Source organism: Lagenorhynchus albirostris, chromosome 9, assembly GCF_949774975.1.
Source record: "Lagenorhynchus albirostris chromosome 9, mLagAlb1.1, whole genome shotgun sequence".
Classification (NCBI taxonomy): Eukaryota; Metazoa; Chordata; class Mammalia; order Artiodactyla; family Delphinidae; genus Lagenorhynchus; species Lagenorhynchus albirostris.
In genome coordinates this window covers 47,401,699-47,427,408 of record NC_083103.1, presented here as the reverse complement: position 1 = coordinate 47,427,408, position 25,710 = coordinate 47,401,699, and the positions used below count along the sequence as shown (strand labels likewise).

The 25,710-nt window shown below is 51.6% G+C and overlaps 1 protein-coding gene across 13 annotated transcripts in view; it reads left to right on the top strand.

Annotated features, from left to right (window-relative positions):
* The window catches only part of PPFIBP2 (PPFIA binding protein 2), a 158,886-nt gene that overhangs the window by 11,682 nt on the left and 121,494 nt on the right, over positions 1 to 25,710 (top strand). For 12 of the 13 annotated variants that reach the window (XM_060159765.1, XM_060159767.1, XM_060159764.1 and 9 more), the window contains one exon: positions 21,646 to 21,743. In XM_060159765.1, coding sequence (XP_060015748.1) covers positions 21,680 to 21,743 — 64 coding nt within the window. In that variant the 5' untranslated portion in view covers positions 21,646 to 21,679. Of the gene's footprint in view, positions 1 to 7,166; positions 7,187 to 21,645; positions 21,744 to 25,710 lie in introns of those variants that run through there. The other variant, XM_060159766.1, reaches the window with a different exon arrangement.

The following is a 25,710-nucleotide window of genomic DNA, read 5'->3' as shown; positions in this document are numbered from 1 at the left end:
GGTCTGCACAGGGCCACTCCCTCTGTCCAGCTCGGCCTGCCTCCTGGAGCTCGGAACCCAGACCCAGCTCTGCCAGCCACACCTGGCTTTTGTCCTCAGGGTGGACCTAGGGTCTGTTCCCTGTTGGGAAGGTCTCCCTCAACCTAGGGAGGAAGCCCCGAGAAGACCACCTAGGGAGGCCAGGGTGCTGAGGAGAGTGTATCTGGGCTGCAGTGTCTTGGGATCTCGTGTTACAGGGCGCTTGGGGGACAGAGCTGTACCCCCATGTCCCGCCTTTGAAAACGTAAAGGGCTACTCCAGGGTCACAAATCCAGTCTTCACGTGTCGTGATTACTTACATTTGACAGGAAATTTTATTTTTTATCTTTTTCACCCCACCATGCAGCTTGCAGGATCCCAGTTCCCCGACCAGGGATTGAACCCGCGCCACATCAGTGAGAGCCCGGAATCCTAACCACTAGGCCACCAGGGCACTCCTGAAAGAGAATTTTAAATAAACCTGGTGACAGTCGAGTGAGGGATGGCAGTCGTGAGAGGGAGCCTGCAGGGTGCGTGAGAGACGCGTCTGTGGCATCACTGTCACACGCCCGTGCGGAGCCCATTCCTGAGTGACTTGGGGGTGCTCGCCTGTTTGGTTCTAGGTGTCTGAGAGTGAGACGCCCACCGGGCGCAATTGGGGGCCTCTCTGGGACACCAGTACCACTCGGCCGTCCTCTCTCAAGGCCACCTCTGAGTTACTAAGGGTTCTCCCGACGCCAGTGCCTGGGGTCTGGGCCTTCCTGCTCCACAGATGTGGTCAGAATTTGGCCCTTCATCCTCCCAAGCCCTGGAGCCCAGCTTCAGCTTTAGCCGCCATGTTTGGGGCCCCCAAATCCATCTCCACAGCTGTGACTTCTCTGCCAGGTACCTGCCTTCAGATGGCCCGAGAACATCATAAACTCTGCCTGCTCACCGCCCCTAAGCTGGGTGCCTGGTGGGACTGGCAGAATGACTGAGCGAGGCACCCAGGGGCTGTAAGAGCGCGCATGTCATCAATTCCCTTACCATTCTGCAAGGCCCTGCTAGAGAGACGCAGAAAGCACAGAGCAAGTGAGCTGCGTGGTACCCTAGGATTCCCCTAATTGCAGGCTGGCCTCAAGAGATCCGGCAATTTCTCAAAGGGAGCCAGTGTTGCATATTTTTTTCCTGATCCCAACATTTAGGCCCTGATAAGAGGTCCATCTTCTGGAATAGTGCAGTGGGGACATGGTCTCTGAGAAGGGTCAGGCACTGAACTGGGTGGTTGACTCTGCCCCCCTAACCCTCTGACCAGCCCTGTGTGAGGCAGGTGGTAATATCTTCATTACACAGTAACCTGAGAGGTTAATCTGTGTTACCCAAGGTCAGAAACTAATGCAGCTCTAAGCAGTAGAGTCAGGATTTAAACCCAAGTCGGTCTTGACTCCCAAGCCTGGACTCTCTCTGTTGTATCTTGCTCGTCTCCTTCTTCAGGGGAGTGAGGAAGGAGCTGCAAAGACTCAGGGGTCCCGGTTGGGCTGGGCTGTGGGCCTCTGGTGTAGGTACTGCCTTCCCCTTCTGTGGTCCTTTTGCATCACACAGGCTTCTACACCTTTCACTTTGAGACTAAGGAACTGTGCAGGTGTCTCCCATGGGAAAATAATGGCCCTGCTTTGTGGAAAAGACGAGGTGAGAACGATGGAAGAGAGGCCTCTAGGAGCTGTCGCAGTTGCTCCCACTCCCCTGGGGTCAGACTGACAGACTTCCGGGAGCCAGACCTCATGGATCCCCAGGGAGGCGAGACCTCTTGCAGTGCAGTCCCCAGCCGGCTTGTCTGTGGTCTGTGAGTATGTGTGCAGATGGGGGATTCCTGGATCACTTTTCTTAGGAAAGTCCCTGGGCCACTCTCTGGCCTAAGTACTCTTAGCGGAGGGAAGTGATCTGAGTGGCAAGTGTCTTGTGACTGGTGAGCTGAGGTTAGGGGACCGGCTTTGCCCCTCCCTCCCCCCATCATATGCTGGATTGTTGAATTGCCTTGAAGAGAAGAGGGCTGGGCCCAGGGCTCATGGCTCCTTGAATGCAGCGTGACAGCTGGTCAGGCTGCGGGGTCTTCAGGTTTCCTCCTTACAACATACCAACATCTGGTCTCACTAAATGGTCATGGTCCCCAGGCATGACCTGACTCGGAGCTGACTTACAAAGAAGATAGATAAAGGACTGTCAGGAACTGTCCTTACCTGGATGTTGTATAAGGTCTGGAGATGCAAAGCCATCTCCCTTAGACTGAGAGGGAAGAGGAACACCAGTGGATGAGAACAGAGACCCACGTCTCTGGAGAGGAGGCTGCCTTCTTCCCGTAGGTTTGTCCAGCATGTATCCGAGATCAGATGGGGGCATGTGTCAGTTTGCTACGGCTGCCATAACAAAAATACCACAGACTAGGTGGATTAAGCAAGAGAAATTTATCGTCTCACGATTCTGGAGGCTAGAAGTCCAAGATCAAGGAGTCGGCAAGGTTGGTTTCTTCAGAGGCCCCTCTCTTTGGCTGTGGACGGTCATCTCCTCCCTGTGTCTTCACGAGGTCTTCCCTCTGTACCTGTCTGTGTCTTTATAAGGATACCAGTCGAGTTGGATTAGGGCTCACCCTAATGGTGTCATTTTTAACTTAATTACGTCTTTAAAGATCTTATTTCTAAATACATTCACATTCTGAGGTACTGGGGGTTAGGACTTCAACATCTGAATTTGGGAGAGGGGGATACAATTCAGCTCCTAACAGGATGTTTCCAAAAGCCTCAGTGAACAAGACTCGGCGTCATGATGAGGCACGGAGAGGCATTCACTGCTGGTCCTGCCAGGGGAACCAGGAGAGGCAGGTAGACTCAGCCCAGCCAGTGGAGGAAGTTTGATTGGCTTTGTCCAAAGGCTCAGCCCAGAAAGCCCTATTCCCTGTAGTCTGGGCTCTCTGGCAGCAGTGGGTTCTGCCTGGTGTCTTCACCTGGCTTCCATGTGGCCCTCAGCCCTCCAGTGAAGACAGAGCTGCTAGTCTTCCACTAATACCCTCCAGCCAGGCCTGCAGAGGGAGCCCCCTTCTCCTCTGATAGAGGCAGGAGCCAGACTGTTGCCCATGCACACAGCCCATCTTTAAGGAAATTCTTTGGTCTCCTAATAATTTAAACTTTTTTTTTTTTTTTTTTTTTTTTTTTAGTGCAGAAGGAAAGCTATTGCATTGATTCAAAATTAAACTGTTTAACACTTGTTGAAATGAAGTTTCAAAATACAGAATAAATGTTGATTAATTCAATTAGTACTTACCAGGGGCCTGCGCTCCTCCCCAGGCAGCTTGGGAGGCTCGTAGGAGGTAGCTGGCTGCAGGCTAAAGTTATGCACGAGGCCCCTGAACACTCTAGATGATAGAGAAAACTTGCCAATTCAGATCCATTTTTTATTTTTCTTGTTGCTTAGCATTCTAAAATAATAGAATGAGGAGAAATGCCTGGTTTTATCATCCATTAGGGGAAGTTACATCTTCTCCCATCGATGCTTTGGGAATATAATTGCATTCATCAGTTAGCTCATGCCAGGCCCAAGCATGGTCAGGTTCCCCTTATGGCAGAGCTGCCTTCACCTCTGAGTATAAGACCACAAAGAGAGGGGGCCTCAGGTATGGAGAAAGTAAGAAAGTGGGTACTGGTTGCTGTTCTCTGAGCATGGACAAGTGAATAGCACATCCTCCTTGCTCTCAAGCATCTTAATTTGGAAGGGGAGACAGACGTATTGAGGAATCATATAAACAGAGCTGGAAAGGAGATGATGAACGTGAGTGCAAGTGTGGCAGGAGCAGAGCGGAGGCATCCACCACCTTTGGGCCCTGGGGGTAGCGGTGTCAGGAAAGGCTTCCTTGGGTTGGTGCATTTGGATAAGTTCTTAGAATGGGTGAGATTTGAAAATATAGGTGGAGAAAAGCATCCTAAAAAGAGAAATTAGAGAAAACAGGAAAAGTTTTCTGTATTTAGAGAGTAGCAAGTGGCTTGACCGAGAGCACGGTGAGTACCACGGGGAAGTGAATCTTTTTGGAGGACTTGGATGGCTGAGCTACAGAATGCAGCTTTGTTCCCGAAACAGTGAGGAACCACAGAGGCTTTGAGAGCAGAGGAGTAATGTCATGAGCTTTATGAAACATACCCTGCCTTCTCTGGGAAAGAAGCGTTGAAGAAGAGTCAGCTAGAAGTAGGAAGTCTAGGAGAGGCAGCTTTGGAAATCCAGGTGAGAGATGGTGAGGGTCTGGACGGTGGTGGGATGAGAGTTTGGTCAGATGTTAGGACCTTCAGGGAGTCTGAATGGCACCGCAGAAAGAGCACCGTCTGAGTCGTCAGGAACTTAGGTTCAAACCTCAGTTCTGGCGGTCCTCAGCAAGGGAAGGTAGAATCTGGTATTGCCCTCTGGAAAAGCCCAGATCCCTGAGTGGTGGATTTAAAAAAAACAAAACAAAACTTTTGTTATTAAAAAAAACTCAAACGTACAAAAAAGTAGAAGGAATAGTTTAATGAATCTCCTTATCCATCACCCAGCTTCAACAGTAACCCCTCGCTGGTTCTGTTTTTTTAGGGGGCGTTTTTTGAGGCGTTTTTAGGCGTTCTGTTTTTTTAGGAGGCGTTTTTAGGAGGCGTTTTTTCATCCCAAGATGAAGCTTGGGAAGTAGTCAAGCTGAGGTTGCATTGGAAGCATTTCTCTGAATCTGTCTACCGTCAGGTCGAGGTGGTAGAACGACTTGATGGTCATTTGTTCCTCCCTGGGGCTAAATTTGTGTGCACATGCGTGCCTGTTCTCTGCTGTGACAGAGACCGTGAGGGTAGCTGTCTTTGAAGGGTGTGTTCTGTCAGTGGGGCAGGGTTCTGTCTGCCACGGGGGGCAGGTGGGTGTGGATAGGGGAGAGGATAGAGGTGAGGATGGCGTGGGAGGCCAGCCTGCTGGGTCAGACACCCTCATCATCCATTCATCGGAGGCTGTTTGTGGCCTGGGGTCTGATTCACGCTGACCAGACTGACAAGGCTGGGCTATACACCAGACACCAATGGGCTCATTTGCTTTGGCAGGTGTCATCCAGGGGCTACAACAAATGCCTGCCTTCCTGGCGTGACCCTACCTGGGAAAGTGAATTACAGGGTCATCTGCAGGTGGCTGGGGAGCCAGGCTCCCAGACAGCACCATGTGGATGGTGGCGGGGTCACCCCAGGCTGCTCTGGGGCACCCTTGTTAGTGATCGCTACTCATCCCCCCAGAGATGTAGTATCAGTTAGTTGCCAGTGGGCCACACAGACCAACTCTGACCAGTCATCCTTCACTGAGGGTGACCCAGGTAGGCAGGGCGGGGGTGTGTGTGGTAAGTGTACCACTTAAATGCCTTCTGAGTTTGGCATCAACTGAAAAATAAGACCACGAGTCAGACAAGTGGAGACCAAGATATCAGCTCCAGGGCTAATAAAGGTGTTTAGAGAATGTGGCTAATAGGATTCCCAGTGGGTCCCTTTGCTGAGTCCACAGACCCACCTCTGTCTGGGACCCAGCTGGCTGCAGTCTTCCTCACGGGACAGGCCTCCTCCCTCTGGCGAGGCGGCCCTGAAAACAGAGGGAAGGATGGGGCTGGGCCCCTCGGCTCAGTTCCCTCTCTCATTCCCACCAATCAGATACTCAGCTTCCCCCCCAAAGCCACACCGTGAGAAGGTCCAGGAAGGAGAGACCGCCAGTGTCCTCCCCGTGGCTATCCCCGTGGCAACACGAAACAGAAACTAAATGAAGGCTTGAGCATGTGTTGTGGGTCTCAGCAGAAGTTCTCTTGCACAGGTAGGGGTGGGAATGCTGTCATAGAGGAAGGAGAATCATCTGGGCCTTGAAAAATTAGTTCTGATGGCCAGAGACTGGACCTTCAGCTTGAGGGGACAGCATGGAAAGGGCACGGCAAAATGAGAATGCTCTCCCGTGGCTGGAGTGTCAGGAACTCAGAAGGATGTGGTTGGAAGGGACCAGGCTTGGTGAGGTAGTACAGAGTGGTTAAGAACATGACCTTGGGGTCAGACTGCCTGGGTTCAGATGCCACCTCTGCTGCTCCCTGGATGTGTGGTTTGACCAGCTTAACCTCTCGAAGCTTCAGTTTCCTCGTCTGTAAAATGTGGACAGTAATGGTTATGACTGTTGAGATATGAGATGCGTATAAATGCTTAACTCAAAGCAGAGTGAGTGCTTTATACATGACAGCCGTTATTATTACTGTCACGTGTCCAGGATAATTTGTGGTTAGCCTTGGATGCCAGACTCCTGAGTTTGGACTGCTGTGGGAGAGGCCGGGTACCGTTCAGGGGAGAGGAGGCCCTCCAATACCTAGTTCTGGACACCTGAACCCATGCTGGGCCAGTTGGAGTGAGAAGGTTGAGATGGAGAAGCACGTCCCTGCACAGAGTGATGCCCAGGGATGTGGCCGCTGTTTGAAGGAGAGGGAGGGGGCAGGGAAGCGTCCCAGGGCAGTGCAGGGTGTACAGTTCCAGGAGGCTAGGAGCTTCCAAGCGAGGGCAGGGCCATGCTGAGAGTTTCTGAACATGCAGAATCTCAGGGGCGGCTAAGACGTAGCCATAAAGCTGATGAGTATTTGGGTGTTTGGGTCTGGAGTTTACAGGAGCGATCTAGTGTTATGAGTCATAAACATGGAAATGAAGTATGGATTCTCCAGGGAGAGACTGTAGAAGGAAACCAGAATCGGCCCCGGGGCAGTGAGTGGAGCTGAGATATAGGACATTTAGTGAAGGAAGGACCCAGAGAGCACTTTGTCCCAAATGCCAGAAGAGGAGAGTCTCGGGTTTGCCAAGGAAAGCGATCCCAGCTGACACTGACTGATTGCCGGTCTCATGTTACCTTCACAGCCGCTCTTGAGGAAGTACTTTTATTATTCTCATCTTATAGATGAGGGAGCGGAGGCGCTGAGGGTGAGCGTCCTGCCTTAGGACACGTGCATGGCGAGTGAGAGTCTGCAGCAGGGATTCTGAACCCAGGCAGTCCGGTTCTCCGGCTTGTGCTTTAACCTCACCCTGCACGTACCGCCTCTCAAGAAAATAACCAAAGTAGCTCGATGGACGAGAGAGCACATCAGGCACATAAGTGGAAATCTCATAGCGGTGGGCGTCGGAGAGAATGGGAGGTGAGCCCTTTGGCAGTGAAGCAGAGGAAGAGCATGAAATGGTAGCTGGGGGATGCGGGCCAGAGGACGTGTTCTAAGGTAGCAGAGGCTTTGATGTCCGTGGGGGCTGGGAGGAAGGAGCAGAAGAGGGGGAGATGTGGCTTCAGCCTAGAGAGGGAGTAATGGAGAGGTTCCGGCCTCAGTGATGATAGGTTAGGGGATCAAAGGGCGGAGGGGAGGTTTGAGGTGGAGAGAAAGGGAACTGAGGGATTCCGTTTCTCATCAAAGAAAGATGCACGGCCGTTTGCCGAGGAGTCTGAGAGGAAGGAAGTACGAGGCTACAGATCCGGGTGCACGAGGGTCTGATGGAGCTGTACGCATTGCTCAGCGTCTGTCCGCGAGCGCAGAAGGAAGAAGCACTGCTCCCCGGCTCACTCTGCCTCTCCGGTCCTGACTTGCCCTGCCCCTCCCTCAGTCGGGGAGGCGGGGAGGCAGAGCCAGCTGGGGAAGTGGCAGGAGAGAGGTAGGCGGAGTTTCAGGGGATGGTCCTGCATGCTGACTGCTGACGCAGTAGAAAGACCTCCATCTTCACTGTCCAGAATGTTGGGGTGGTGAAAGGGGATACTGCGTCAGAGGAGTGGGGGAGGGTGTTGGAGAGCTCCTGAGGTCGGGGGGGGGGGGGTGGTGGTGTGTGTGTGTGTGTGTGTGGACAGGCTGCCATAGCCTGGTTGTACTTGGGGAGGGGCACCCAGAGAGCCCTGCAGGTTCCTCTGAGAAGGATCCTTCCCTCAGGTCCTTGCCTGCTTCTGCACTATTGCTGGAGAAGAATGGGCAGCTCCCTTCAGTGGTTCCCCTTGCCTGACGGATAAAGGCCAAGCTCTAGAGGGTGAAATGCTGTGAGAGGACCTTCACAAGCTGGTCCCGGCCTCATCTGCTGCCACTCTTCCCCTGTTGTTCTCTGGCCACACAGAGCTACATGCATACCCCACCCTTCCCCATACCTTGGGGTATGCTCTTTACTCCTCTTGCAATGCATTTGCATTAGTGCCTGCTGCCCACCTGGAGAAATCTCACTTCCTCTGTGAAGCCTTCTGAGATTGCCCACACTGTGCTGGTGTCTCGTTCCTCCTGCTGCTGCTGTGCCCCGAGCCTGCCGAGCTTCCCTCTCCTGGGAGCACACCTCCTGGTTTGTTGTTGCCCTGTGTGTGTGTGTCTTTCTCCCTGGGAATCCCCAGGGCCTCTATGGTGCCAGGCACCCGAGAGCTTCCCCTGGGATGTTCAGCAGCTTGAACAAATGGATGACAAGGTGAACCTCGTTGTCCATAAGATGCTCAGGAAATGGTTGATTTTTGAAATTCAGCCTGTCTTTGAAACTAACTTCCATGTGATGTTTTCCAAGTTACTTGCCTGTTGATCTAGTCACATCAGAGAACTGACCCTCGCAGTTAATTGCCATCCGAATTTAATTTTAGAGAGAATGGGAATTTCAGGGAAATGATGTTTTTCTTCTCACAAAAGAATACCATGGCTGCTTTAAAATTAGACCATTAGGGGCTTCCCTGGTGGCACAGTGGCTGAGAGTCCACCTGCCAACGCAAGGGACGCAGGTTCGTGCCCCGGTCCGGGAAGATCCCACATGCCGCGGAGCGGCTAGGCCCGTGAGTCATGGCCGCTGAGCCTGCGCGTCCGGAGCCTGTGCTCCGCAACGGGAGAGGCCACAACAGTGAGAGGCCCGTGTACCGCAAAAAAAAAAGACCATTAATTTATGAATTTCTGAAGTCTACGTTGGCAAAAGCCAAAGTTTGTTGGCTTTGGCTCACAGATCCCAGATAGAGGCCCAATTCTACATGCAACCTTCACAGTCTAATCGACATGGATGAGAGATGAAAGATTTTTGGTCCTTGGTAGGTAAATAACATAGTCCTAAATTCATTTCCTTTTCCCCTCATAGCATCTACCACAGGGGTTCACAGATGATAGAGGGGCAAATAGTATTTGTTAAATAGATAAACCAATCTAAAAAAAATAATATATTGATTTTTGTGGGTTACGCATCTTTATGAGAATTGTTCTCCGTTCTGTGTATCTTTTTTCAGATAAGATACTGTCTTGTTAACAGTTGAAGTGGGGCAGCAGGCAGAGTCCCCATGAAGATACGCAGGGCAGCAATTAGCAGAGTCTCATGGCCCCACGTGTTTGAGCTCTTTTGGTTTGGACTTGGAAACCAGCTTCGTCGTCTCCCAGCTCTTTACTGCATCGAGCAAATCTGCAGGACAGGGCAGTGTGGCAGGGAGAGCAGGCGGAGACTTAGATGACAGACAGGCGGGACTCTGGGAACACTTCAGAGGCCGTGGGACCTCGGCACAGTCTTAATATCTTGTGTCTCAGCTGCCTCTTTTGTACATGGGGCTGATAATTGTACTATATCCCTCACAGGGCACTGTGTCACCAGGAAGATTAAGTGAGATAATGAAGGCAAAGGCTTTTTACTGGGGCTGCCGCGTCTGTTCACCCTCTGTGAACTTGCAGGCAGGCGGCTCTTACAGACAGGTGGAGACTGCGTGGCCCTGGAGGGAGCTGCTGTCATTCGATGGACCGCGGCCAGCCAGCTGTGGGGCTGGGGCAGGCCACCAGATCTCAGCTAGATCTTCCAGCGGGCGAGGTGTTTGTCGTCCGGCCTGGTCCTTCACATCCCAGCCTCAAAGGGGACTCCCTCATTTATGTTTGCTCCTCAGAGCAACTCGTTCTGAGACTCTCAGAAGGAAGGAAAAGAACCTCCCAGCCCAGGTTCTCTGGGCACCTACAGGGAGTCCCACCGCAGTGAAGACACGGATGTACTTGTCTTCGGCACAGTTTTGAGGGGCAAACTGGTGGGAGGACTGGTGATGAGCTGTGCCCCCGGACGCTGTCTGGCTCCCCATCTCACTCTTCCCAAAGGCACAGGTCCCTGCCTGGAGCCACTCCCCCCGCCCCCCATCCCTCTCCTTGTTGGAGCACCTGTATCCTTTGTCTTTTGAGACAAAATGTCCCTAAGAATACTTAGGGCAGCCCAACAGGGAGTGGCTGGGAATGCCCAGTGCACGCAGCTCACTCATCTGCCCAAACTGTTCCTTGGCAGGCAGGTCTATTTTAAGGCCCACGGCCTTGGTCACTGAGATTGTTGTGGCCTCTTTACCACAGTGATAAATCCTCGAATTGGGGGAAAAGACCAGCTTGGGGACAGAATGTCAAGAGCAGAAAATGGGAGGTGAGCACAGTCAGGAAGGGGAAGCAGATGTTTAAAAATCTTGAGCAAAGGCATTGAGAGAAACTCGACATCGCCTCTCCTGGCTCCTTCAGCCTAGAGGGTCAGCTGAGCTTTTTGGGTGTGGGTGTGACAACCTTGCACTCTCTCATACCGGTTTCCCGGCCAGAGCCCGTGTCCCTCCTTGTGGGCTGGGCTCGAGGTGTCTCATGCTCATGTCTTTGGGGTGGTGTTTCTCAGAAGAAGACTGCCCTTTCAGGGAAGAGGAGGATGCCACTCCTGTGTCTGGGGGAACAGCTAAGCCAGGAGGGGTCCAGCTCCCGGTGCCTAGAGGTGAGGTTCAGTACCTGGTGCTCACTGAATTCCTTAGAGAACGCTGTTCAGCTTTGGGACTGAGTCCCCTATTACATGTTGGTGGAAGAGCTGTTTGGGATCACGGAGCCCTGTTTAAAGGGCGGTGGTTTGGTGAGAAGGGCGAGTGCTTTTTAGGTAAGTGCTTAAATGGAAGCATCTGGGTTCAGGCGTGCCAAAGAAGGCTGCTGCAGGAGCGGTGACGTGGGACAGGAGCAGGGCTGGGCTTCAGATGGAAGGGCCAGAAAGCCGAAGCACTCCTTCCTGTGGGCTCAGGAGAGCCGGGCTCCAGCACAAGTGTTCTTAGGGCTCTTTTGGAACTCGCCCAACAGGGAGTGGCTGGGAATGCCCAGTGCACACAGCTCACTAATCTGGTCCAGCGGGAAGAAGACACTAAGCAAGAAATATTGCATCTGTCTCGTGTCGCCAGCCGGCGCCGCCAGCCTGCACCTAGGCTTAGGGCCCTTCAGGGATTCTGACTTATCTTGGCACCCACTGGGCTCAGCTTAACCGGCCCACTAATCAGAGCAGCTTGATCTGGGATGTTTAGGTGGGAATGAGAAGCCTTAGGTGTGAAAAACATTTCTGAAGCCAAGAGCTTTAAACGAATGCTTGTTATTAGGAGTTGCTGATACCACGATTCGACGGGGACAAGTTAAGTGTGCTTGTTCACCTTAAGTAGCATCCTTTTATTTTCTCCTGTGCAGTTTTTCTTAGGCTATTTAAGCTTCTATTCACTGACAAAAGAAACCGTCTCCACCTCTTCACTTTTATTAGACTCAGATATTCACGAAAGGCGGTCACCGGCTCTGACAGCTGCTTTCTCAGCAACCTGGCCCCTCTGCTCAGCTCTGACTCCCCTTCGCAGTGACAGGGTGTCTCTGTGTCTGGCTCCCCTGTCCTGACGGGAAGTTAATGCCCGTGGCCTTGTCCTTCGGTCCTGATACAGTGTTGGTGTCTATAGGCCCTGCCGTGGCCCTGAGGCCAGGTGTGCTGCTTTTCTTCACTGTCAGGCCCGTCCCCGTGGGATCAAAGACCTCAGGGCTGGACAGGACCTCAGTCGGGCCTCGGGGTCCGTGCAGACTTGCAGACTTGCCTGCCACCCCTAGGAGCCTCTCAGCTTCCAGTTAAGACCAGTGGCCTTTATTTCTTCCGTTTTCTCCCTTCTGGAATGGGAATGTCTATCCTGTCCCTGTCCTGATGTACTTTGGAAGCAGATAACTTGTTTCACTGGTCCACAGACGGAGAGGAATTTTGCCCCTGGTCAGCCTCCAGCTGTCTCCCCCATCCAACAAATGTGAGTGGACGACTTGCTCTGTGCCAGGTCCTGGGCGCAGCTCTGGGCTCGGAGGCATGGCCCTGCCCACGAGGAGCTACCACTCAGATAAAGGATCCCACACTTGTAGTGGCCCGTGCTCTAGAGAGCTCTGTGAGGGAGTCTGTCGTGAGCGTGGAGAAAGGGACCGAGTCCGGGCAGTCACTTCTATCTGGGGGAAGGAGAGGATCCCTGGAATCATGATGTTGGACTTGGGCCTTGAAAGAGGAGAGGGAATGGAGCAGGTGGGATGGGGGTCGTGGCCTAAAACATTGCATCCTAAGGGAGCCTTAGAGTAATAGTGCGGTAAAAATAGCTTGGCTGTTGTGTCTAATGGTTGGTGCTCAGGGCGGGGCCAGGTATGGAATTGTGACTGCCGTGGTTGTGAACTTGCACCCAGTTATGTGCAAAGGACTTCCACACGCATTATCTCATGGAATGTCCACAACCGCACAACATGTATATTTTCACCCGCATTTTATAACTAGGGAAATGGAGCTCAGTGATGTTAAGGAATTTGTCCAGGGGTGTAGCCTGTGATGGAAGAACATGGATCCAAACGGAAGCCTGGCTACAGAGCGCACGCTCTTGACTGTCTCTCAGGTCCTTAACTTCCTCTCTGGTGGTTTCCGGGGTGATAGGAAGCAGGTGAAAACTTGTACGGGCACTGGGCTGCTATGGCGAGGTTTGTGAAATAGACCCATGCTCCTGGCAGCAGTGCAGAGGATGGGAGTGAGGAGGTGGGGGCGAGGCTGCAGGCAGGAGAAGGAAGCCGTTGCAGCCGTTCTGATGGGAGATGATGTGGCCTGAAGCTGGGCGGGTGAAGATGAGGGGACAGATCTGAGAGGGGGTGAGGAAGGAGACTTTACTGGCCATGGTGACCAGCTGGATGTGGGTGAGAGAAGGGAAGGCCAGGGATGACCCCCAGGTTTCTGGCTTGGCGACTGTGGTGGCATCACTGAGGTGAGATGGGGAGCAGTCTGGGGAAGGCCATCAATTGGGGTCCACTGAAAGTGAGGGCATGGAGAGGGAGGGGGGTGTCAGGTTGTAGGAAGGGGGATGGGCCACCTGCCGCTACTCCTTCTCCAAGCCCCCACTATCTCCCAGGCTTTAGTTTCCCACTGTTTTGTTTGTTTGTTTGTTTGTTTGTTTTTGCGGTACACGGGCCTCTCACTGTTGCGGAGCACAGGCTCCGGACGCGCAGGCTCAGCGGCCATGGCTCACGGGGCCAGCCGCTGCGCAGCATGTGGAATCTTCCCGGACCGGGGCACGAACCCGCGTCCCCTGCATTGGCAGGCGGATTCTCAACCACTGAGCCACCAGGGAAGCCCCCCACTGTTTTATTTTATCAGTAATTAAAAGTTTCTTTGGGGCTTACAGAAGGGGGGATGCTCTCGGGGTCCCAGACCCGTGGAAGGCTCGCAGAGAAGATGGCTGTGCACAGTTGCTCTCACCCTTTCCCTGCAAGGTCAAAGAGATGCGGAGATCACATTTAGGTGTGCAAGGTCAAGCATGGTGTTGGGCTGAATCCTGCAGGCCTACAAGGCCTGTGCTTGCCCAGCTTCAAGACCAAAGAAATAGCCCAGAGTCAACAGCAGAGACATCGGTGGTTTAATGGACTGGGGAGCTCACATGTCTGAAGCAAGGTCCTGGAGCGACACCCCACCATGTGCAGCAGACGGCAGGCAGGACATGGTGGCAGTCTACGATCCTTGGGGAAGGGGAGATTGCCAGTTACGGGGGAAACTGACATCAGATGGGCTTATTAGTTACCAGGGAAACCAGTAGAGGGGCACGCCCCTCACCACGCCTTTGGCAAGCTGTCATTAGCGGGGGCCTGAGGCAAGTATGTAGGAAGGTCAGTCATGTGCCTAAGTTATGGGTAAAGCAGGCACTGGTTGGGCAGGGGATGTACAGAGAGCAAGAGAGCAGCCATCTTGAGTGGCCTAATCATACACATGGTTTTCTGGAAGAATTGGCTCGAAGAGAAAGTGGGAAGTTAGTAGGGAAAGCCTCTGGCATGGACATAAAAGCAGGAAAGCCACTGGTTCAGGCAGTTAACACCTATAATCTGTCCCCGGATGATAAGACATTTGGCTGGGATGGGGCAGAGGTTTGCCAAGGGATATGATGAGAGTTAGAGTTGCAGCTGAGAAGATTGAGTGGGCGCGGTAAGAAGCATAATTCTGCCCCGGCTGGTGTGAGCCCCCGAGACTCGTGACCAAGCAGAAGAGTGCCCAGCTGGGAGCTGCGTTTGCATTCCGTCAGCGGCTCAACTTCGGTCAGCCTCAGAATCGCCTGGCGCTCTTCTCCTTCGATGAGCCTGGGCCTCGTGCTCCATTGGCTCTCCAGGTGATTCTGACAAACTCCAAGACTCGAGGGGCACCGAGTAGGTGAGCCCCTCGTGCAGGTGAGTGAAGAGGCTGCCTGAGGTGGGCAACCAGTCAGGCCCTTGCAGTCGAGGGGGAGGTAAGGCAGGGGCAGGTGGGGCTGTGAAGCAGGTGAGATCACCTCCAGCGAGCCTTTGGGGAGAAGATGGCCTCTGGTCTGACTCGGTAGCACTCGGCGCCCCGATTTTGTCCTCTACACTGAACGCTTCATTGGTTTCTAGGGCACCCCTGTCTCGGTTCTCCTCTTCAGCCTCTTTCGTTGGTTCTCCTCCCTGACTGCGCGTTGGAGTGTTTCAAAGAGTCCTGGGGCCTCTTTTCCTTTTTTTTTTGGTCTTACACTACTTAACTTACTTCACACAGTTGTTTTAAATACCACCTTTATGCAAACGGCTCCCAGATTATCTCCAGCCCAGATTTCTCTCTGAATATCAGACTTGAATTTCCAAATGCCTACTCAGCGTATCTCTCTAGATATCCCGGGCATCTTAAACTGAATATTTCCAAAACCAACCTCCTGATTTTACCCATCCCTCCCTTCCCCACCCCCCACCCCCCGACTGTTGCTCCTGCAGTTCTCCCCACTCTCCCAGGGGCTCAGGGCAAAAGCCTTGTAATCATGTTTCACCCATCTCTCTCATGCCCACGCCCAATCTATCAGTAGAATTTACTGGCTTCGCCCTCATAGAACATCTACCATAATCATTGTGGTCCAAGCTGCCTTTATCTCTTGCCTGGTTTTCTTGTGTTCACTGCTGCACCGCCCCACCTTCCCCACCTGCAGTTCAAGCAGCAGCCAAAATGATCCTTTTAAAGGGTAAGTTAGACCCTTCTGTGCTCAAAACCCTCCACTGGGTTCCTGTCTCAGAAGAAATTTGGAAGGGAGGAAGAACAGTGCCCATCCTCAGGCACGTTGCTTAATCTGTTTGCTCCTCTGTAAAGGGGGAGAATAATTCCTAAGTGGCACGAGGGATTAAGTGAGATAATGTTGGATAAACTCTTAGTAGATAGCTAACAGACACCTGCCCAATAATACAGTAGCTGCGAGGAGAAAGGAGCGCATGTTAATCAAATCTCGACTCTGTGCCAGGCACACCACACATTTTATCTCTTTTAATCTTTTTGATTGTTTTTATTTTTATCACTACTATATATCTGCACAATTAAAGGCTCAAATAATTGTATATGATTTGTTAAAGTAGTCGTCTCCCCATCTACCCACCCCATTGCCCTTCCTCAGGTGCGGCCACTTCAAACTCTTAGTATTTTTGTCCATATGACTGGGAAAATGCTTGTTCTGCTACTTTATTACTTTTTTTCAGTTGTCGTTATCTAGTGACTTCTGAGTTCCCACCCTAGAAGATAAGGAATCAGCTCTCTCTCCAACCTTGTTCCCACCACTCACGAGGACTTTTCCATCTCCCCATCCTGCCAGTGCAATTTCTGTTAAATCCACACATTTGTGATGTTTTATTGTAAGGACGAAGATTATTTTTACTTTTTGGTTTCCTCAGAGTTCTTTTGTCATTTGCTTGGTTTGCTATTTTCTTATCATGGAATTAAACAAATTCTTCACCAACTGTTTAGATCTCTTAAGATGTTCAGAGGCATCAGGTGTTCTGTTAATTTCCTACTACTAAAGAAATCTCTCCCAGAGCCTTTGGAAGCCCTCCAACATGGACCAACTGCCCTTTTCTGCTTGCTGCATAGCTGTCGCCCCAGCATCACCCTTATGTCTCTTATCACATTCTCCATGTCCTTGTGGGTTTATGTCTTTCAAAATAAATTCCTCTTGTTTCAGTGGGTAGCTAAAGTAGATGTTTGACTTCAATCTCCTATATTTATCTGAGCTCTACCTCTTGTTTACTTTTGCCCATAATGAGATTGGTTTTATACTGATTTTACAGATGAGACAGTTGAGGCTCAGAGAGATTAAGTAATCTCTTTAAAGACCCACAGCCATTATGAAGCAGAGCCAGGTTTTAACTCAAGACAGTCTGGCTATAAACCCTATGTTCTTACTTGTCCTTTAAAAAGAAAGTTAATATTGGTCGATATGGGACGTGATTGAGAATGTAGGCACTGCCGTCAATTTTCTTTGTATGTCTTCCCCATCTTTATTATTGTTTTTGTAATGCTGAAAATGGCTTCTTGCTCTACTATCCCAAAGAGGTAAGTTTCCTATATCCTTTTTTTTTTTTTTTCCTATATCCTTTTAAGAGGCCATCTCCTCAGCTTAGGGATAAAAACAGGTATTCCTTTAAATAACCATTTGAAGAAGGAGCCCCTGTGGTTTATGGGTAACCAGTAATTTGTGGGGAAGAGTCTTCGGTTTGTTGTGATGTGGTGATACTTCTTTACCACCTGTTGACCATTTGGGGCCAGGAGAGGTCTGAGATGAGTCTGAGTTCGGTGGTGGTGGGTTCCTGGCTGAGGGCTCCTTCCCCAGGTCTTGCTTTCTACGCAGGAATGCGGGCACCCATCTGGCTGCAGCTGTGAGGAGTTGAGGTGCAGCCCCGGCAGGAGACCCTGGAGGGTACCAGGGACTCTAGATCTGTTCCTTATTCCTTCCTCCATCCAGGACAGTCCGAGCCTGCCCAAAACACTTGCATCCCTAACCACTTTTAGTGAGAGAAAAGTGTTTTATAAAATGGAATGGAAGCTTGCATTTCAGCATGGGTGGGACAAGTTAAGATTTAGTTGCCCAAGACTTACTTAGTCAGCCATTCCTGCCTCCTTCTGAGTCTCTGTTGCTGAGCATGGGGGTGGTTAATACCGTATCTAAGTTACTGCCTTGGAGTCCACCAGGTGATGGGTGACTAATTGTGGCTCACTTTCTAAACTTCACCTAACCGTGCCTCCTATTCAGATTCAAAGTGCCAAACCAGCCTCTGTATGAGGCAGATCATGTGACTCTGACACCTCTCACAGACACTGTCCTTCTAAAACGTGGCTGTTCGTTCCTCGCTGGCTGGTCTCACAGCTGCAGGGTTGTTTGCTCCCTGGCTGGTAGCAAAGAGGAGGGTCAAGCCCTGTGTTAGGGGGGCCCAGCATCAGGTACCTTCACAGGTGGGCAGATGACAGCCTCTAGAGAGGCCTGTGGGGGAGGGGAAGGATGCATGAGGAATGGACCACACCTTTTCTTTCCTTAAACAACATTCCCTACCTTATCTTTGCAGCTGGGGGTGAGCCAGTTTCTTGGTTTTAGAAGGCTACCTGCTGGTCAGGGTCAAATGCAGGGCTGTGTTAACAGTCCAAGTGTCCAGAGAGAATGAAAACCGCTTTCGGCCAATACAGCAACCGTCACTGGACTGAGCGTGTTAAGAGCGCCGCGTCCTCCTCTGCCTGCTCCTCTCCTTCCTGGGCTGGTGGGGCGCCCCCCTTCAAGTCTCTCAGCTCCTCTGCTGTCCAGCCTGGGTGGCTGCCGCAGCTCCCCTCTCATGGGTGAAGAACCTGGTTTCACCTCCATTCCCCACCACCTGCTTAGAGGCTGCCCTGCCTTTCGCGCGCCCCTTTGGAGTTTGCCCTGGATCCTGCTCTGTTTCCCAGCCCTTGGGTTACTGCCTCTTGCAGATGTGCCCCCCCAGCCTCTTCACCTTACTCTGCGGGGGGCCTCCTCGCACGCAGCTTCTGGTGCTTTGTGCCCTTAAGCCCCACATCCCAGATGAACCTAGGCTCCCTGGGAGGTGCTGTATCTCTGTGGGGATGAACAGATACACTGAGTGCAGCCGGATCACACGTTTGCCTCTGGGACCCACAGTTCCTTGAAAGCAGGAGTGCGTTACTGATGGGGAGCCCTAACCTTGTGAGGGAAGGAAATGGCTGTAGCTGCCAGCATGGGAATGGTCGGTGAATGGAATCGTGGCTTCCCTATTGCAGAGTGTCCGTGTTCACAGATGCGCCTGGAGGCCTAGCTCCTACGGCATATTTGGCCTTCAGCGGTCCCCCTTGTACCCCACACCACTGACCCCTCATAGCCGCTCTGCATCAGAGGCTGGCAGAGCCCGTTCTCCCTGCATCCTGCCGTCATCTCAGACCCAGAGCTGAGTTCATCAGCCACCCAAAGCAGGTTCTGGCTCCCGAGCGCTCGCAGTCTTACTGGCCCAGGTCCTGGGCCATAAAGATGATACACCTTTGACTCATATTTCCCTTCTCACCAGCTCCAACGGATCCACCCAACTTGCTATCTGCCAGGTACAAACTCATCCTCGGGCAGAGGGCCCATGGGTCATCTGTTATGGCCCTTCTGTTGCAGGGGGCCTAGCTGGGCCCTCTGGGCTCAGCACCTTCTGACTGCTCTCTTACCTTTCACCCAGGTACTAAGGCCCCCAATGGAGCCAGTTTGCTGAAATACGAGATCTTTCTTTTTAAAAATCTCTATCAAGTTTACATCTGAGGCCACTTGAGTTGCCAAGCACGGGTGTCCAGATCCCTGAAGCCGTGGGTGTAATTCCCAAGCTCCTCTCATTAATTGCCCTTATCACGCTGAAGTGAATTCCGTGGAGGGTTTTGACTCATGGTGAGCAGCCGGATGTTCCTGTATAATTTCGTCAACCATTCTGACATTTGCCAACTACATCCTGTCTTTACATGTTTTCCTGCCTTTCATGCACTGCCCCCTCTGCCTGGAATCGCCCTTGTCTACTGAGAAAGTTCCTACCCATCCTTTAAGGCCCAGGGAAACTACGTACCCGCCTCTATCCGCATACCTCACGCTGTGTCATAATTATTTGTTCATACTTCTGTCGTCTCCACTGGACTGCATGGTCCATGGGAGCAGGGATTAGGCCTGATTTATCAATATCCCCTCCAGTGTCCAGCACAACAGGGTTCAGGCCGTGTTGGCCACATGGATCCGTCTTTTATTCACAAGTATTTACTCATAAACTCCCTTGTGCCGGTCACTATGCTACGCACCGGGCACGTTGGGGTGAGCAAGGCCAGTTAGCAAGGAAATGTAGATGGACGAGATTCTTCGGAACCGCTGTGCTGTCAAGGGGCTGCTTTAGATGCAGCCGTGCAAGGAAGGCGTCTCTGAGAAGAGACTTCAGAGCTGAGGCCCGAAGGCTGAGGACTGATGAGCCGTCCAGAGAGCTGGGGACGTGAGCTCAGGACAGAGGGACGGCAGGTGCACACTTGCAGAGGAGGAAAGGGGGCTTGGAGTCCTGGGGGAGCGGACAGGGACGGAGGCTGCCGAAGCATGGGGATTGAGGGGGAGGGCCGTGTGGGGCTGGCCTGGCCGGATCCTGCCGAGCTGCTTCCGTTAGGTCACAGTATGGACTTTGGATTTTTTTTTGCTGGGAGCGGTTGGGAAGTCCTCAGAGGGTAGGACATGTTTGAGACTTTTAATACCCCATATGGCCAAGCAGATGTGCCTGTGCTGAATGCTGCCCCACTTCTGCTACCTCCCCTTGTCCTGCTGCCTCTTCTCCACCCACATCCCCTCCCCGGCTTGCTTCTATGCAGACCCTGAGATCTGCGCCCACACTTGCTCTGTAGCGGTCTGGGCTGCTCCTTTTTGCAGCCCTGCCTGGTTCCTGCCACAGCTCTGAGGAGCCAGTGAGGTTCCACCCCCCCGCGAAGCTCCTTTTCTCACTCCCCTGAGCTGATAGCCTGACGGTTCTTGCACTGCTGAGGCTCAGCGCCCATTTCTGACCATTTCTGGGCCTTTGCACCTGTGAGTCACGCCCTCCCCTTCCACACGCGTAGCTTATCTTTCTTTGCGTATCTCCTCCAAAGGACCAGCCTCTTGGGCTTCTTTGGGTTCTCCCTCCCTGAACCTACCCCATTTTAGTTTAAAGTCCCTCATCCGGTGAGCTATCCTGGCACAAATACATCCTGAGATTATCTCCTCACTTTAAAAAGCAAAAAAAAAAGGCTGAAGTTTATTGAGCCCTTACTAACATGCAAGACATGCATTTTCAGTGAAATATTAATTACTCATTTAACCATGACATCAGCCCTGTGAGTTAGGTGCTGTTATCATCCCTATTTTACAGATGAGGATACTGAGGTTTGGAGATCACACAGTAGATGGCAGAGCTGGCTTTGAACCCAGGGTATTTAACTGTTCCTACCTGGTGCTGTCCAGTATGGTTCTTTGTGGTCCTGACATTCTTATCCACAGCATCTCCAAAGCCACTTTCCAGTGGTTGCTCACTTTCTTCTCTTCACTCCAGAGGTCTAACTTCATGGGTAAGATGAGCAGCAGAACCCCTTGTTCCCTGACCTGTGCCACCCTTGGGTCCAGGAGCTCTGCCTCTTTCCTCCGTCGCACTTAGGCCTATTGGGCACACCTGCCTCCAGTTCACAGACGTGAGCTAAGCCTCTTCTTAGGATTACAAATGCTGTCGTGTCAGTCTCTCCCTGCCACCCAGGAAGGGGGCGGGAAGCAAGAAAAATGAGAAGAGGCTGTAAGAAGACAGCTGAGCTGAAAGGCCTTTCTAAGAGGCAGAGCTGCCCGGAGATGGGGCCAACTGCCGCCTCTGCCATTAGAAGGGAGACTCAGCGTTAGGGGAGTGGCTACACTGTACTTTTGGAGAAATTCTCCAGCCCTGGGAAGATGGGATTATGTACCTTGAATGGTGCTGGGTGGAGTAGAACTAAAATGGTAAGAGACAGTGCTCCTGGGTCCAGGGACAGTACTCTCCCCACAACAGCGCGCCTGCAGCCTTCCCAGATGGGGCCCGTTGGCCCACTTGAGAAGTGAAAGCGGCAGTTGAGGCCTCTCAGCCTGGGTCACACCTGCCCAAGGAGAGCATTGCAGGTGTGAGACAAATGCAGATAGAAGACCGCCAATGCCTGCTGCGACCCATGGCTGCAGGGCACAGCCCGGCTTTCTTTTCCCCAACCTTAGGGGAGCCTTGAGCCGCCCCCAGGGGTGGCTGGAGCTTCTGGGGCCGTGACTGTAATGATGGTAGGAGTGGCAATCGCTGTCTTGCTGCTGCAGGTCACTCCGGAGAGCCCTAGAGGCTTTTCATGACACAAGCACATGCTGAAGATTCATGGATTAAGAACACGTGTGCCTGGAGGGCGAAGCCATGGCGATGGCAGAAACCACACGTGGCTACCAAGATTCCTATGAGAGTGCGGTTGTGATGGTGGAATTGAGAGGGCTTGGCGGTCTTGGGTACGTAATGTGGAAGCCTGTAATTTTTCCTTTGTTCTGTATTTGAATTTTCAGTGAGAAGGAGGAGACTAAGCAGGGAAAAGGACTCATGGCTTCTGATGCGAGTCACGTGCTGGAAGCTGCCCTGGAGCAGATGGACGGGATCATTGCAGGTATGGTCAGGGGTCCTGGCAACCCACAGCTCATCCTCCGCACTGAGAAACCGTTTCCTCTCATTGGACTTTTTTTTGGGTGCAGAGAGAAGGCCCCTGTTGGATTTCTTTTATTTTACTGTGTTTGCCACCTCTTTTTTAACAGTGCAAACTTGGACTCTTTGATATCTGGTGTGAGTCTAGGGCTCTGTTGAGAGTACAGAGGCACCATCTTTTAGCATCTGTATAACTGTATCGCAGTTTGGATCCTGGCTGCAACAGGTGCAGTGAGATTGATTTTATTGTCAAGTTTTCAGAGCACATCATGGCTTATTACAGTCGAGCTGAAACTTGCAATCTCGCAGACTTTGCCCCGAACGCTGGTGTCAGCTCCCTTTCCCGGCTGGTCTCCAGTTTGTTTGAGAGTCAGGAAGCAGTTTTGTATTGATTCACCTAATCACCTGAAGAAGGTTCTATATGTTTTTTATCCATCGTAACTGTTTGGCTTCATGTTTGCCTTAGCCAGTTAGGATTATTCTCTAGACGAGATCCAGCAAAACTGGTTAATTGGAAAGGACTGCGAGTGGGCTGTTTGGGCTGATTAACTCCGTGATGGGGGCAACTGAAGCCCATACTGGTTAGAATAAGCCTGTCATTGTTGGAAATCTTTCTCTGCAGGCCCCAGGCCTTCTTTCTGTCCTTACCTGATACAGGTCAGTGGCCTTATTTGTTGACTGGGTGTGTTTCTTTGGGACTTTGCTCCTCATTGTATGGAGCTAGGGCTGCGGGAAGAAGGTTTGGGCTGAGTGTGGCTAGAGCCCAGGGCATGCACAGAGCACCGGGCATTGCCCCCTTGCCTTTCCTTCTGTCCTGCAGATACACCTGACACACTGAGGGCTCTGGGTGTTTGCACCTGGGATAGAGGACGTGTTCTACCTGTCATCTGTCAGGCTCTTAATTTCTCAGTGGACAGAAGGGTCCTTGGGAGGCCGTAACTAACATCCCACTTTTCAGAGGCTCCAGAGGTTGGAATGTCCTGCTCTAGATCAGGGTCCCTGAAGCCCTACTGAGAGGAAATGGCCAAGAGCATGGGTTTCCTAGCGGTCCTTTCAGAGAGTCGCATCTGGAAGCTTCCGGGGCCTCCTGTGCATTGAGATCAGAGCCACAGGGTCAGACTCTCAGACCATCTCAGGCTGTCAGCACTGCTGAGCCCCCAGCCAAGGGGCAAGGAAGAGACTTTGAGAGCCCCTGGAGTGAGCAGAGCTCTTGGATGGCTAGGACGGATAAATGGGACACCGCCTAAAGAAGGTAGCCTTGTGTGAGGTCAGTTCCTCCTCCTGCCTCCTAATTTCCCCACACAGGCATTCCTGAAATGACAAAATCTCTGGCAAAATCCCCTCTGTCTGTGGGAGAGGACTGCATGTCTGGATCCTCGGGGCCTTGGTTGGGGCTCTGCAGTGGGTGTGGAGGGTGGGCCCTGGTGTGGGTCGTGTGGATCCCGGAGCACCCATCCTTCTTCCCTTCCAGTACTACGTGCTCCCTCCTTCTCCCATTTCCTGGCAGGCTTCTTCTGGAAGGGTTCCCCGGACTTCTCTGGAACAGACATGAGGGTTTTGCAGCAAGGTGGTCTAAGATGTCCCAAGGCATCCTTTGTGGGTTAGTCGGGGGAGCATCTGTAGCCAGACTGCTTGGCTCAGATCCTAGCTCTGCATCAAGTTACCTGCATGAACCATGCCTCCGTTTCCTCACATTAAAATGGGAATAATAATAGAACCCACCTAAGAAGGTTGCTGTGCTTATACGTGTAAGGTGCTTAAAACAAAGCTTGGCATATAGTAAGACTATAAAATATTAGCTCTTGATAAATTAATGAGGGACAAAAAGTCTTTACCATGCTAAGTCTTCGCTAGGGACACAGCGGAGTTCTCATTTATTCAGGTCCTAATTTCACCCATCTGTGTTTTGTAGTTTTCATTGTCTAGCTAAGGCTTGTGCATGCCTCCTAGACTTGCCTGGGGTCTTCAAGATTAATGCATGGTCTCAGAGCAGTCTCTGCTCTGCTCTTGCCCCCTTGTAGCCTGCCTTCCACAGAGCAGCAGAATAATCAAATCACATCACTCTCCCCACAACTCTTCAATGGCTTCCCATCTCAGGATAAAAATCTGAAGTCCCGGGCTTCCCTGGTGGCGCAGTGGTTGAGAATCTGCCTGCTAATGCAGGGGACAAGGGTTCGAGCCCTGGTCTGGGAGGATCCCACATGCCGCGGAGCAACTAGGCCCGTGAGCCACAACTACTGAGCCTGTGCTCTGCAACAAGAGAGGCCACGATAGTGAGAGGCCCGCGCACCGCGATGAAGAGTGGCCCCCGCTCGCCGCAACTAGAGAAAGCCCTTGTACAGAAACGAAGACCCAACACAGCAAAAATAAATAAATTAATAAACTCCTACCCCCAACATCTGGAAAAAAAAATCTGAAGTCAACACTCTATATGATTTGGCCTTTGGCTGCCTTTGTGGCTGCACCCCCTACACTTTCCATCTGGCTCGTCTCCCTTTAGCACTGGCTCTCTCAGGGCCTTTGTGCTTGCTGTCCCCTCTGCTGGAATGTTCTCCTCCAAGTACACTCAGGTCAGATCTGTACTGAAATATCACCGTGTCTGAGGCCTTCCCTGACACTCTCTAATATAGCATCCCCACATCAGCCCCGTCCTTTTATCCTTTTTTTATTTCTTTATAGCACATATCACCATCTGACCCATTACGTTCATATTCGTCTCTTTTTTTATTATGTGCCTCATGCATCAGAATGTAAGCTCTATGATGACAGGGGCTTTGTTGCTGCATCTTCAGTGCAACGCAGAATAGGGGTTTAATAGATATTTGTCACGTGTACTTTATTTACTTTTGTGAATCAGCTCCCCTGTTCATTGATTAGGAGGCAGTTACTGGTTTCCGTGCCTGTGTTTTATCTGGCTGCATACTGAACTTCGCTGATTATTTTCTCTACTTGTACCTTTGTTTGGCTCATTCTTTTGGAACAATCACTAATTTTCTCCAAGAGTCAGTGGTTGGTACCTCCCGTGAGCCATCTCTTACGTAGTAATTGGCTCACACAGACGTTTGACGGGAGCTATTTGACAGAGAATGCAACACTGAGGTTATTAGCGAGTGTCTGGAGGGCATATGTGCTGTGCCATTTGCAATAAAAAGAATGATAATTACTGAATGCTTTTGTGTGGGATACTTTTCCTCAAGATTATTAAAACCATCCTCATTTTCAAGTTGGCTGGGCCAAATTGGGCCGCAGAGCTTAGGGATTTTTGTAATTAATTAATGTAGACTGCAGAGTTAGATGGGCTGTGGGGATTTGAATCCCAGCTCAGCCACTCACTGCTAGCTGTGGAATCTGCACGAATCGCTTAATCCCTCTCTGAGCCTCAGTTTCCTCATATATAAAACCGTGGCAATAACAGTACCCATCTCCTATTATTGGGAGGATTAAATGAAGGCAAATAAGGCACTTAGCACAATGCCTGGCACTTAGCAAGTGCTCACCTGGTCTAGGTTACTCTTGGTTTTGTTGATATTAGTACTGACATTAGTTTTGCTGCCCAAGCTATAGTGCTGGTAAATGACAGAACTAAAATTTGAGTCCAGGGCCATCTGAGCCTCTTCTGGGCTCCATTCATTCCCGGGTTGGTTTTATGGCGAAGTGTAGCCAAGCCGTGGGGTTCTGTGGGGCCATCTACAGGAGAAGAGAGTTAACTGGGTGGAGGGTCCGGTCCTGTTCTTGCCCATCCCCACACCCACCCCCGCCCCCTCCCCTTCTCTTGGCCACAGTGGCTTTGCTCTCTTCTCTTACACATTCGACTTCCAAGTGAGGGCTCCTTTGCTTAAGGGTGGAGCAGCTGAAAGAAAGTTTGAAGATTGTGGCAGCAAATCATGATACACAGATCCTGCAGAAGTGACGTTTTTGTGTTAACATTAAAA